Source organism: Phocoena phocoena, chromosome 13 (genome assembly GCF_963924675.1).
Source record: "Phocoena phocoena chromosome 13, mPhoPho1.1, whole genome shotgun sequence".
Taxonomy (NCBI): Eukaryota; Metazoa; Chordata; class Mammalia; order Artiodactyla; family Phocoenidae; genus Phocoena; species Phocoena phocoena.
This window is the reverse complement of record NC_089231.1, coordinates 3,219,990-3,233,836: the sequence shown is the minus strand read 5'-3', so window position 1 is coordinate 3,233,836 and position 13,847 is coordinate 3,219,990. Positions and strand designations below refer to the sequence as shown.

Below are 13,847 nucleotides of genomic sequence, written 5' to 3'. Positions count from 1 at the left end.
TATAAGCTAGCCAGTTACATTGCATTGTTTGCAAATGTTGCAAAGTAACCTGAACGGTCAAGTAATTTAAATTCAGTAACAAGTAGAATCCATAACCAAACATTAACTAAGAACAACAATGATAATATAATAAAATTCAACAAATCATTAGAACAGGAAAACCACACTTTAGGGTGTGTGTGTGTGTGTGTGTGTGTGTGTGTGTTTAAACAAGTCTTTGTATCAGAAGCCCATTTTCTACAAAAACTGCACTAATCCATGACTGTATTAGGTAAACTGTCGCTCTCACCAGTATTAAAGATTAGGATAATTTCTGTACATGTAAAATTATTGCTTTTTTGAAAAATATATTTAGCATATGCTCGTTTTAATCCATTTCCTGCCTTTACAAAATTTCACAATTAAAAAAAACCTAGTAAAGCTTTTGCAAAACATTTCACAGAACGTTTTCGTTCAAGGCAGCAGTAACTTTTGATAATGCATAAAATCATTATGTGCAAAAATCTCAGAAACGTTACCATCACACATGGTGTCACGGGAATGGGACAAGAAAACATATCTGCGGAGTACAACTTTAACTGCGCACACTGCAAGGTTTAAGACCCTTGGTGACGGCCCTTAACTCCCCACCGCTAAAACTGGCATCTGCGCGACTGAGGAAGAGGTATATTAAGCTGTCCGACCCACGGGCCGGGGGGCCTCCACGCTCTGGGAATGAAGGGACTCGTCCCATGGAGGCCCCCGCCCCCCGCCCAAGAAGAAAAGACACCTACTTGCTGGGACAGATGGACAGGAAGGCAGGGAGGGAGGGGGGCGCAGGAGGCCCCAGAACACCAGGACCCCGGCGACCTGGGCCCCCCCTGGGCTCAGGGGATCCTCCCGCTAGGACTAAAAGGGTCCAAATCGAGGGGGGGTTCAGTGGCTAGATCATTTGTTAAGACAGGCAGTCTTCCGTTGTAAGCAGTTTGCAGAATGTAGCCCTGTTACCAAAAGGTCCTGAGAATAAACAAAGAACCCTGCTTTGCTTAGTGCTCAACCAGCTCTCTTTTCCCAAGCACAGCAAAAGCCTTCCCACGGATGTGTTTCCTCTGCCGGATTCACTGAGCACAGATGGGAGAGAGGGACACACCTGGGAAACGCAGAGGGCCCTCAAGGGGATGCGATGGGACCACTGAGGAAGGAGGACCTTGTCACCCGCCCGCCCCCCGTCGAACCTGTTTCCACAGCACCTCAAGGCCCATCCTTCCTCTTTTATTCACTATTTTAAATACCCACTAAGACAAGGAGAGGCCAGAGCGTCAAAACTCCGTCAACCTGGACCCCTCCGCCGTCTGTTCTGACGTCACCTCCAACAGGCCTCGGAGCAGCGGCGGCGGCTTCTGTTTCAGTGCTTGGCTGCTTCACTCTGTCCGACACACACGAGCATCTTTCTTCCAGTGTCTCAAACCTGTCTTGAACAATATCGATGCTTTGCGCTCCTACCGTGGCTCCCACCTCCACCGTTTATTATAAGAAAATACGGACTATGGTCGGTGAGCACGTATATGCATATAGAATATCTACATGTAATTCTAAGTCGAGCATCTTTGTTGATGTTTAACGTGTAACAAGGAGAAGCCCTCCCTTCAGCTTCCGCTCCGCCCAGCGGCTGCAGGATCTGAGGTGTCCGGTTGGGAGTTCTTCCACGGGGCGGTCAGGGTCACGGTCGGGACATCCACAAGGGAACTGCGGACGCTGTCCCGGGGCACCGGGGATGGTGAAAGCGTGTCTCTAGGTTCCCTTTCTGAGAGGCACTGTTTGGACAGTATCTGCATTAGAATGGTCTCTCCCCTGGGGAAAAAAGAGACAAGAGAAAAGCTCATTTCTGCCTTTGGTTTCCAAGTGCATTTTTCCTATTAATTTTCTTAGCAACGCCCAAAGCACAAACAGCAACCTTCACAGAGCCACTGAGTCAGGTCAGCAGAGACCCCTGGCTTCAGCTTGAACTCACTGCATACGAGCAGGATATGTTTGCACTGTGCCTTCCTGCCTTCCAAGGCAGCTTGAGAAAATCACCCCCAATGATCTACAGAGGTTCATTAGCCGTCTCTGTTCCGCATGCAAGAACAGCAAATCATAGTGCCTGAACCAGCTCCGGAGGAAAGGTTACAAAGATGGCCAGATGGGGCCGGAGGACTCAAAACAACAATGCACCGTGAGTAATACAAAGCGGGGTTCACAGGTGAACGACAGCGCCAGAACAGGGTTGAATTTGGGGGCCATACGAACCAGAAGTACAGCACTCCCATAGGTCTGTCAGCACCTGAGGGAGCTTCCACCCATTTCCGTAAATAATTACCACGTTGGAAAAATAGAAAGGGTTATTCTAAAGTCAAGGGAACTGCAGGACGAAAATGAGAATGAAGGGAAGCCGAAGCTTTCAGAGAAGGCTCTCGCACGACGTGTGAAGCATCGCTGTTTGAACAATGGAGTTTACAATCTGAGGACACGACAGGGCAAGATGAATCTTACTTAACTGCATTAACCTTCAGCTGAAGTCTCCATGAAGTAAAACCAACAGCTTGAAATTAACATGTACACATAAAATGCCGCGCTCGTGTGAAATTCCAACTGGTTTCCAGCTATGCCTGCAGGAACCCTAGAAATAAGTGTGTGTTGGGGGGGTCTGGTTGACATAATGAATTAAGTGCCTCTCTTTACTTAATAGTTTCAGAAAACTCCTACGTAAAACTAGCTCTGCATTCACGACACCTAACACCTACCAGTCGACATCTAGCGGAAGTCAGAAAGATACTCAGCATTATTTTATGGGGGGCTGGGGGGGTGGGCACAGTGGTACGGACAGTAGTCTATTTGAAATGTAGGAAACGGTAACGGAATGAGAGAGGTGATAAAACTTCCTTAAGTAGATGGTGAATTTCCTGCAGTAAACCGCGAAGGATGTTTTGCATTTTTGCACAGCGACATGGGGAGATCCGTCATCGACAGGGCTCATTTGGAACTGGTTCCAGATACATTCGAGGACGGAAAATGGCCTTTGTGTTTACGGACAGAAAAACAGGAGTTATTGTTAGCTGTTAGGTGGCTGGCCTTGAACGTTTTGAGGAAGTATGTAGCAAACAGACTTGCTGGGGAGTCCATAAATGGGCAAGGAATGTGTATGAACACGTGTGTTGTGTGTGTCTAGATTCTGTATACACAATCCAGGCACCTCCTTGGATTTCCCTTCCTTTGGACCAGAATACACAGACTTGTATTGGAAGAAGGAAAAAGGATGGTTAGAGAAGAAGCATGAAGATGGCCCTCTGTCCGTAAAGGACTGAAGTTTTACACTGCAGGCTCAGAAAGTTTTAAAGCTATGTATTTTAGAGGGACTGCAAAATCTGGCTAACCCGAATAACCAGGTTGTTTAATTCAGTCCACAAATCTAGAGGCACAGATGCCAAGTTTCTCTTTATAAATGAGGGGATGTGTTCAAACAGCATCTCACTTTTTTTTTTTTTTTTTTCAGCATCTCACTTTTAAGAGAGCTGTTTTCACTTCCGATTCGTTGGGACCAACACCTTATTCCTCAATACAGCAGTCCTATATAGGGTTTTTAAGAAATGACTGAAATTCATCTGAGAAATGAGGCCCAGGGGAAAATGCAACCATGGAAGAAAGGAGTCACAGAAATACTTAAATTAAGTGGAGGCATGATATCTGAGCGCAAACAAGTTGCTTTTATTCTCCCACAAAGAAAGAGTCATCAGAAAATGAGAAGCACGCTTTCAGAAAATTTGGCTTTTCTTTATTGCAGCTGTGTGAATTGTGGACTCTTCAGTAAAACTGAACAATATTTATTCAGAAATAAATATTATCTTTCTTTAAGGCGTTTCAGTGTTCCAGGGATGAACAGTGACTTATGGAACTTGATGAGGCCTACTTTTTCTTCCCTTTTGTCTTATAAGGTAAAGGAATGCGTATGTGCTCATGTGTGAGAGTAAGTGACCTACACACACAAAAGCCAATATCCTCTGGGACACAGGTGAGTCTCTCGGCCTCCGTGGACCAAGGCCTGCATTAGACATGCGTGGTGATGCTAAACGCTTAACGATGTACAGGGAACATCTTACTGACAAGGACCTTTCCCAACAAGCCAACAGTTAGCTGGGACTCGCGTTATTACAGGTCATTTTGGATAAATCACTAGTTACTATTCACGACTTTTCACCTTATGCTACACTGAGTGGGAAAATGGATACTGTTTCAAGACATTTGGTTTACATGAGTAAGAAAACGACTGAGACAAACCAGCTGAATTTTGAAATGCGATCTGTGATACTGAGAATCTAAAAGTGACACTGAAAACAGATCATACATAGATTCAAATATACCAGCCTATGGGATTTCTCCATCGTTTGCATTCTAATCTCCACAGCTAAAAATGAGACAAATTAGGTTGCCATTTTTCTCCTCAGTTCCCTTTATTTTGATTAATGGAATTATTTCTCCAGCTTAACCATTTAAAAATAACATTTAGAATAATAAGTAAACTATTAATCATAGTCTATAAATTTTGGCAAGGAATTCAAACAAGTCGTAACACCAGATTTCATATTTCAGCAAAAGACGGTCTGGTCTTTTAAGTCCCAAAACCAGGGGAATGGAGGGAGAGAGGGTTAATTTTTCTTGGTTTTAGAAAGACCGTTATTTAATTTCTAACATTTAACGAACAATACAATTGGAAAAATAAATTTCTCCACAACATTAAAGAAACCCCCCCTACTCTTTTCTCTAACATCCATAGCGCAGTGATACCAATATTTTAAAAAGCATATTATTTTCAAAAAATGTTCTTTCTAATGAATTTTGATGACTACTAGAAATTAAATGTTCAGTTGTGTTAAATCTATGGCAAAGCATCTTGAAAATGATGATATACGTGAATTCCTCCTCTTACGCAGAGTTTTGCTTGGAATATTAGCTTCTCTTACGATCAGAATTATCTTCCTAATACAACAGGCTCCAGCGGCGGGTGCCTTTATTCCCCAGGGCTGGAAGATTCATCCCCACAGCTAGGGAAGCACCACTAATGAAGAGGGCTCCTGGCTGCCAGGGCTCAAACCCTTTTACAACAAATGCAAAGAAACGGGATGCCTACAGAATAGATACTGTGCCCAGGAACAAACTATCCGATACCCTACTATTACCCAATCCAGACCTTTAACTTCCAGGGAGTCGGTAATCCTTTCCACCCCACCCAACAGGGGAATGTGCTGATAAAGAAACCGCTCTGGGATCTCCGAGTTCAAGTGCAAGCCTGTAACACAGAAGGGGCTTAGCCAGTGTGCGTGCAGAAAAGAGACCACGACCAAAAACACATCAAAACGAAACTCTCTGATGGAGGGGTGTGGCAGAGAGAGGGGTTGGGAGGTTGGGATTAGCAGATGCAAACTAGTATATATAGGACGGATAAACAACAAGGTCCTAACGTACAGCACAGGGAACTATAGTCAATATCCTGTAATAAACCATAATAGAAAAGAAGAAATAAATAAACTGCATGTATGACCTTGTAAACACAAAAAAGGAAACTTTTATTCCTCCTCAAGTAACTAAATTAACTGAATTTAATCCACTCCAACGTATGTATATTATGACATTAGGATTACCTCACATAGGAAATTCAGATATTAATACAGCAAAGTAAGGGCAGCTGCCGTATGGCTGTGGGTACAGACATAGCGTCTGCCTGCCAGCGTGATGTCGTCTGAACACAAGGCAGCAAACTAGGGAATTACATTTATGTTGCCAACACTTTTCTCAAGCTAAGAGCTCTCCCATCGTCCCTTTAAGGCACGACTACCAGCTAGGCTGTAAAACAAAACAAGACAAAACCAGGGTGTTTACAAGCACACGACCAGGTTCTGACAAAGCAGGGAGATGCTGAGAAGAGGGAGTGGCCGTGACGACCGAGCACAACGGTCCACGACGGGCACGTCCACACAGGCAACAACACGTGCATCTACATGTTTACACGCATGTGCACCGTACACAGACACGGCGCCCGTGTCTCCCCAGCTGCTCAGGACACCTGTTCATTCTTGGAATAACCGACAACAGCTCACGTGCTGGACGTCTGGTCTCTGCCAGGCTCAGTCCACCGCCCTCGTTAATCTTCTCAGCAAGTACAGAAGTATGTGCTGCTGTTGTCATCATTTTACGAATGAGGAAACTCAGGTGAAGTTCACCTGCCTGGTCTGAGGTCTAGGTTAGAGTCTCCTACTCAATAACCCAACATCTTAACAATTCAGGCTACTGAGTCCCTCGGAGTAGAACTGGCTGATCTTCAACGTTGAGAGCTATTAAATATTTATATGTTCTCCACCAGGATCAAACCCACTTCAAACCCACATATTCGCCCGCCAAGAGGCATCACAAACTTGACTTGAAGGTCAGCTGGAACTGGTTTTGTCCGGCTCCTCCTGCCACGTTCCAGGCTCCAGGAACGGCTCCTCCCGAGAGCTGGAGCCTGAAGCCAGCACCCGGGTCCACTCCATCCCCTTCCCCTCCCTCCCATCCTGCATCCAACCCCCAAGTTCTTCCTGCCACCAAACATCCCCACACCCATCTGCTCTCCGCAGCCTCACCCCAGCTCGGGCCGCCTCTGGGTCTCGCTGGGATGACCCCAAGCACCTCCAGAGCGGGGCTCAGCTCACTGTCCGGAACCTCCGCAATCCATCCCCGACCCAGACCAACCCGACTCTCCTACAGACACAACACTGGTGACGTCATCCCTGGCTCAGGGTCCCCACTGCCCTCGGGATGGAATTCCCGCATCTCAGCGCTGGTACCCAACGGCGATGTGTCTCCCCAGGCTCATGTCCTGAGCGCCTGGCCACCCGCCCAGCTCTCCCCGCATACGATTCCTCCAACGAGACATCTCTTCCACCTCCGGGGTTGGGGTCGGGGGGGGGGTATCAGCGGGGGCATCTGCCGGCTACCCGCACCCTGGCAGTCTTCTCGATGTCCCAAGCCTGGTTCCAGGGCCCTCATCCTATCACAGCGCTGCACCTCTCTGCCCTGTTTTCTTACCTAAACCACCCACTGGACCTCAGGAACCATGAAAGCAGGAAAAGTATTTACTTTGTCTCCCAACATCCTCGTTATCTCCACCAATATGACAGAGCCTGGCACACAGGAGGTACACAATAAATACTGTTAATGAGTGAATAAATGATTATTGTAAAACTGAATTCCCAAATACGGTTTCCGTTAGATAATTTAACATCTATTGTGTATATCTATAAAAGTCCATCAACTGTTAGTGTTACATCAAGTAATTTATGCGTGAATACAGTGTTGTGTGATTTTCAAAACTCCCCTGACCCACAGCTTCTAAAGCCCACAGGAAAAGAAGGATTTAAATATTAATTAGTTAATGTTTGTAAAGCACACTAAACATGAAAAAGAAGATGGCTGATAAGTATAACGAGTCCCGTTCTAGACATAAATAACCACAGAATTGTCCTATGAATCTAGATCGTATTCTAAATCTAAGACAGCAGTTGTGATTTTTGTAAACAAGGAGAACTCCAGAATAAGAGAGAACAGTGAGATATAAGCCGATAACTACTACTGATATGTTTTGCACTTATCCTGGCAGACACATCTCTATGAGAATTCTTAAATTCCAAAGTACGTTAAAGAAAACAGAATTTCCTTCAAGAACCAAAATGTTCAGTGATTGAGCACCAAAAGCTCCTTTTAATGTGACAGAGGACAAAAAGTACTTCCAGAGGCCGTATCTCGAATATGCGAGCACGAGAGGTGTATAAATCCAGCTGAGTTTTGGTGTCACGGGCCTGACAACCACGGTCAGGAGACTGAAAAGCAGGACAGCTGACCCACGGAGGCCTTGCAACAGGAGTAAATAGTTCCTAAGACCACAGTATTGAGTCACTGTACACGTGAAACTAAGAGGTGGGCTGGTAATAAGTACAAAACTGCAGAACTTGGGTTTACAGAGACAAAGACGAAAATATAGATACATCTCTTCTCTTTCATCACCAAGAATGGGTAACAACTGTGATGAATTCCCAGCATAACTATAAGTAACAAAGAACTAATTTAAAATACAGTCTTAGTGATTTGCTTTGCTGATCTATTTCTCCCTGTGCCAGAAGCCTTTGAAAGAGGCTTAGGTAGAATCCACGTGCACCAGATAAACTGATGTGTGTTCCTGAAGGATCTCACTATGTTATTCAGAGACCTGCCAGGTGCTTCCCGGCCTCGTCAAACACTCCTCTGGAAAAGCCGAATCTTAGGTGGATTGAATGGGCCGCTGTGTCTGCAGGAATGCTCTGGACTGACTTCACTTGTACTGTCAGTATGTACTTCTCCAATTATGGCACGACCTTGCCGCTACTACAACCCACAGACACATCACAGGGTGCGCCTTGTCGAAAGGGGGTTTTACTTCTGTTTAAAAGGAGAGTTGCCTAATTCGAGCTGAGGTCACATGTGTCCAGAAATCTTTTAATTCTGCGTTCAGTGAGATGTTATTTTTTTCATCAATTGTCACAGCATCGTGAAATAACAGCTGTCATTCTAAAACTATGGGTTTTATTAAGAGAGAAGTCACTTACCAAAAAACTATAACAAAGGGAAAGGCATTCTGTCCGTGACATATGAAGAAAAGGCTTTTAACAAAAAAACAGGGATTCTGAGAATTCGATAAAAAACAAAACCAGAGCCTCTGATCAGGTTCCGTCCATCCTAAGGGCAGCTCAACCATGAATTAGCAGCAGGCTCTGGGCAGTGTTTTATCGCTCACTATTCTCTTCTAGAGAAACGGACTGGAATTTCTGGAGGTTCTTCTGACATTTATGTCACCGTCATCATTGTCAACGACCGTGAATCCCACACGTGTCCAGGCAGGGTGTGCTAACTGGATCTGACCGCCTGGACCGGATCCTGGCTGTTTATTCTGGCAGCAAGGAAACTTTCCCCTCTTCATTTACAAGGGGGCGAGGTTGCAGTTACCGAACCTTCTACGGCAAGCTATCAGAAAGCAAGAAGGTTGTGGAGAAAATACTTGTGGGAGAACGAGGATGGGTGTGGCATCCTGTCAGGGGCAAAGAGGAAGAAAAGCTCTGAGACCACAAGCTCTTAGCCCAGGATGACGGGACGGACCACTTAGGATGGCGTGTACCCCCTTACTTCAGAGCCACAGACCGCATCCCACAGTCCCTCGTGCCCAGGAGCTGGCCGCCTTTTATAGATTGAACGCACTAAGGCCACACATCTACAGTGACCCGCGTTCACCCGCGTTCTATGTACATGCATACGGGTATCTTATGCATTATGGCCGAGCCGGCGGTGTGCGTCAGACAGAGAATCAAATCAGGACAAGGATGAGGCCCTGAGACACCAAACTCAGCGGAACGCTTCTTATGGAGTGATTCAAAAACACGGTTCTGAAATAATGCCATGTGCAGCGACATGGATGGACCTAGAGACTGTCATACAGAGTGAAGTCAGACAGAGAAAGATAAATATTAATCGTATAATATCGCTTATATGTGGAATCTAGAAAAATGGTAGAGATGAACTTATTAGCAAAGTGGTAATAGAGTCACAGATGTAGAGAACCGACTTATGGACACCAAGGGGAGGGAGGGGGGAGGAACAAACTGTGTGATTGGGACTGACATATGCACACTGCTAGATATAAAATAGACAACTAATGAGAACCTACTGCACGGCACAGGGAACTCCACTCAAACCTCTGTAATGGCCTACATGGGAAAAGAATCTAAACAAAGAGTGGATATATGTATAACTGATACACTCTGCTGTACACGTGAAACTAACACAACATTGTAAATCAACTCTACTCCAATAGAATTTTTTTAAAATACGGTTCTGAAGGGCTTCCCGCAACGGTTGAGAGTCCGCCTGCCGATGCAGGGGACACGGGTTCGTGCCCCGGTCCGGGAAGATCCCACATGCCGCGGAGCGGTTGGGCCCGTGAGCCACGGCCGCTGAGCCTGCGCGCCCGGAGCCTGTGCTCCGCAACGGGAGAGGCCACGGCAGTGAGAGGCCCGCGTACCACAAAAAAAAAAAAAAAAAAAAAAAAAAAAAAAATACGGTTCTGAAGACAAGAGACAAAGCCTAACTTGTTCTCAAGCTAACCTCCAAGCAAAACATCTTGAGTGGAAAAGTATGACTTTCTGGTGTTTTCTGTCACCAGCGGTCTCTACCAATTCCGTCACCCACAACAAGACCCAACGCAGCTGCATCGACCCCGACCGTGTCGTTCACGGCCTGAGCCACCTTAAGTGACTATCAGGCACCCACAGACTGTCCCGCAGGACTGGGCTCTCATTCACAGCAACGAAAAGCTACTTACACATCTGGTAAAACACCACGTGGTACCCTTGTGACGACCATCGTGACACCCCTTTTCCCAGCTACGCGACATGAAAACCCACACACCCGTGAGTCGGGAGACCTACTTGTTTGGGGGCATCTGCGGAGGTGGCGTGGGCTTCAGCACCTCGGAGGCCGTTAGACTCAAACAGCACTGTGAGAGCAAGTATGTGCGTTAGCAGGGGGACACTAGCTTCCCGACGCCCCGCGACACGTGTCCCTTACAGGTTAAGCACTTGCGCAAAAAAAAAAACAACGAAAAAAAGTCCCAGCGCCCAGCCTGTGGCCGGAAAATACCAGTTTACCATAACACTTACTGTAAGAAATTGAAAACACTGCCTGGGGCCGGTGCCCTTTTTAATTCAGGCTTCGTCGCCAAAGAGACCCATCAGTGACAGCATGAATTAGCCGCGCGCGAGCAGAGGGCCCCTCCTTCTGCGTCACTTACCGTTTGGCCCCTGTCACTTTGCATCAGACCCGACCCGGGTACGGATGCATCCTTCACGCCTGGGATAAAGCACCCCCGGCCCCGCCTCGCCCTGGCTGTGTGGTGTTCCCACTGCACACACATTGCTTCCCCCTGATTCCATCTCAGGCAAGCTCTTGACAAACAGGCCGAGGAATTCTGCCACTCGGCACCCACCGGTCCACAGAGGCCAGCTGGTGCCGAGGAGGAAAGCAGGCAGCCGGGTGTCATGCCGATGGGGGACTTGGGTTTCAGTGCGCCCCGGTGGCAGCATATCTCATTACCCCGTGCACTTCTGAGAAGTCCACTCTACTTAAAGTGGAGCATTTGCAAGACAGGCTTATCTCAGATTAAACCACAGGGCACTTGGCTGCAAAGGAAAAATCATTTCAGGTGCAGGTACCGGATGGGACAGCCTGGAGTGTAATCCCAGGAGAGAAGGCCTGACCCCTCACCTCACCCGGGCGAAATCTAAACCTGTCACCGACTGTGGAAAACAGAGACTGCCTCCCCCCAGGGCCCCCCGGGCAGGTACCTGTGTGAGCCCGCGTGTGGGCCCGGAGATGGCTAGACTGGTGGAAGCACTTCCCACACTCCCCGCAGACCAAGTCTCCCTGGTGGGCCGGCGTCCGGAGTGTCCCTGGGCAGCGGTGCAGGGGCGGGGGAGGGAGGAAGGGGGCGAGAGGAAAACATCGTCAGCCCCTCCGCTGTGTCCTGATGGCAGGCACCTCCAGGCCCCCGGACAGCCCGCGCACGCAGGACCGCGAGGGAGCACAGATTAGAGAGGATTAAATTCCACTCCCATGACGCGCCCTCAGGTGTGTGGGACCCAGGCAGCTGGTGGCCCGCATCCGGCCGATGGAGTGATGTGGCCAGACCAAGTGAGGGACCAGGAAAGCAGGGCTGGGCCCTGCCCCCAAGGCGATGCCGGGCCACACGCCCGGGAGCTGCGCCATCCCCACCTACCCCCCCTGCCGGCCCCTTACCTGTGTGTCCTGCGCATCCCGGGCAGAGCACAGACGGGACACCTAGGAAGGAGGCCAGTCTTAGAGTGCCGACCTCCTGTTCCCTCCTGACCCTAAAAGATGTCCGGCTTTTGCTAGAAAAGGGACGCAGAAGACTCATACTTGTCTGTCTGCCTTTTCTGGATGAGGGCATCTCTCTGAAGAAAAGCCTAATTTTTCATGTAACAGTAGCTCTGAAATGACTTCCCTTAGCCTAACCTTCCCCATCAGGCTCAATGGTAGCTCAACTCAATGGGAAAACAAAAATACTAACTAGAAAAAGTTATGCCTATAACAACAAATTTCTTTAAATGACGCTCCCTGAGCTGAGTATTTACACACCTGAAGTCTGACATTTGAATGTAAAAGGTGAGTGAAAGGACGACCAAGGGTCTTAGCCAAAACAGCTGAGACCAAATCATTCTCTTGTCCTAATTCAGAAGCCACAACACATAAAAATAATATAAAATTGTTTCTACATTACAGGTAATGTTTATGGAAATAACAGTCAAAGAAATGCATGAATTGTAGGGCAGATGGTGGATTTCTTGTTGGACAAGTCATGAATGTGAGTCTCCGAGAAAGAGAAGAATTTGCCCACAAAGTTCTCAGCCTCTTCACCACCTCCTTCAGGGATGCGAGGAGAATGATAAGACACATTTTAACCCACTCGTGCCCTGTCATTAGTAAAAGATCAGGGTGTCAGCTTCCTGGTAAAACACGGAAAGTGTCACCTGGCCACGCGACCCCAGGAGCCGCGGGCTCATGTGCTGAGACCACCCGCCTCCTCTTTCCTGGAGTTCTGACCAGGCCAAGTCGGGGAGAGGAAAAGCTGACGAAGGCACCCCTGGATGACTGACCGATGGGCCCAAGAGGGGGGGGCGGGGCTCCTGAGTGCGCCGGACACCCCAGTTCTTCTGACCACAGGCAGCGAGCATGAAGACGGCTTCTATCAACCGCTAACATACTCAGCCGTTCAGGGCGGTCCCTCCCTCCTCTGATTCTGGTCCAGGAAAATCTCAACTTTATCCTCGCTTTTGCTGCTCCCTCCTTTTCACTGTGAGCACCCTCCAGCTGGGCTCCTAAGAAGACCGTCTCTGACAGCACCTGTGGTTGCCTGGATTTTCCCAAGAATAATGGGGCTGCATCTAAATGCTGGTCCTAAGGATGCCTCCAGGACACCCACCGAGGATGACGACTCCCCCATGTGGCCTCTGCATCTAATGGTCACAACACGCAAAACTAAGCCATTATCATACTTTTTTTTTCTAAGTAATTCCCATCCAAACTAGCAGCAGAAAAAGCACAGCCCTTGTACCCACTCCCCCATTCTGATTTCCTTGCATTAAGTATGCATCAGCACACACACACACACACACACACACACACACACAGACACACACACACTGTCTTCCCATGCATTCTATCATATCATTTTCTCCCTACTTTTTCAAGAAAAGACCCTTGCCCTTTATGGTCAATAATATTATGCCCAAGCTACTTCAAAATTCTGAGCTAGTGAGAAAGGTTACAAACTTCATTTGAATTGAAGGCTACCTGGTGAGCAAACAGCTCTGCCACTCTGACCTCAAAAGTAAAGTTGTGTATAGAAAGTGGGCTCAAAAAGGAAAGGAAGAGTCTTCGGGGGCACCTGCAGACTCTCCTCCAAAGCCCTGCCAACATGCACTCAACTTCATTCTGCTGCCCCCGCCAGGGGAGGAAGGAAACTGAAGGATCCCGCAAAGATTCTACCGAGATTCACACAAAGGAAGTACAAATCTTCTGTCGTCATCCTATTAATACGTCTTGGGCATACAAGATTTTTTTGAAGTCTCAACAAGAAAAACCTTATATGTTATCCTATCCAGAATTATCCTGTTCTTTTATTTTCGATTTTTTAAATTCTAAAATCCAAATCATCCTCTACTACAGGCTGGACACAAATTCTGGAAACACAGATA

General features: G+C 47.4%; 1 protein-coding gene across 1 annotated transcript in view; it reads right to left on the bottom strand.

Annotated features, from left to right (window-relative positions):
• Positions 1–1,770: 1,770 nt before the first annotated feature.
• The window catches only part of ZNF516 (zinc finger protein 516), a 63,330-nt gene continuing 51,253 nt past the window's right edge, over positions 1,771–13,847 (bottom strand). The window contains exons 3-5 of the mRNA XM_065890550.1: positions 11,418–11,522; positions 10,503–10,570; positions 1,771–1,830 (exon numbers count right to left, since the gene is read on the bottom strand). Of these exons, the coding sequence (XP_065746622.1) occupies positions 1,771–1,830; positions 10,503–10,570; positions 11,418–11,522 (233 nt within the window). The remainder of the gene's footprint in view (positions 1,831–10,502; positions 10,571–11,417; positions 11,523–13,847) is intronic.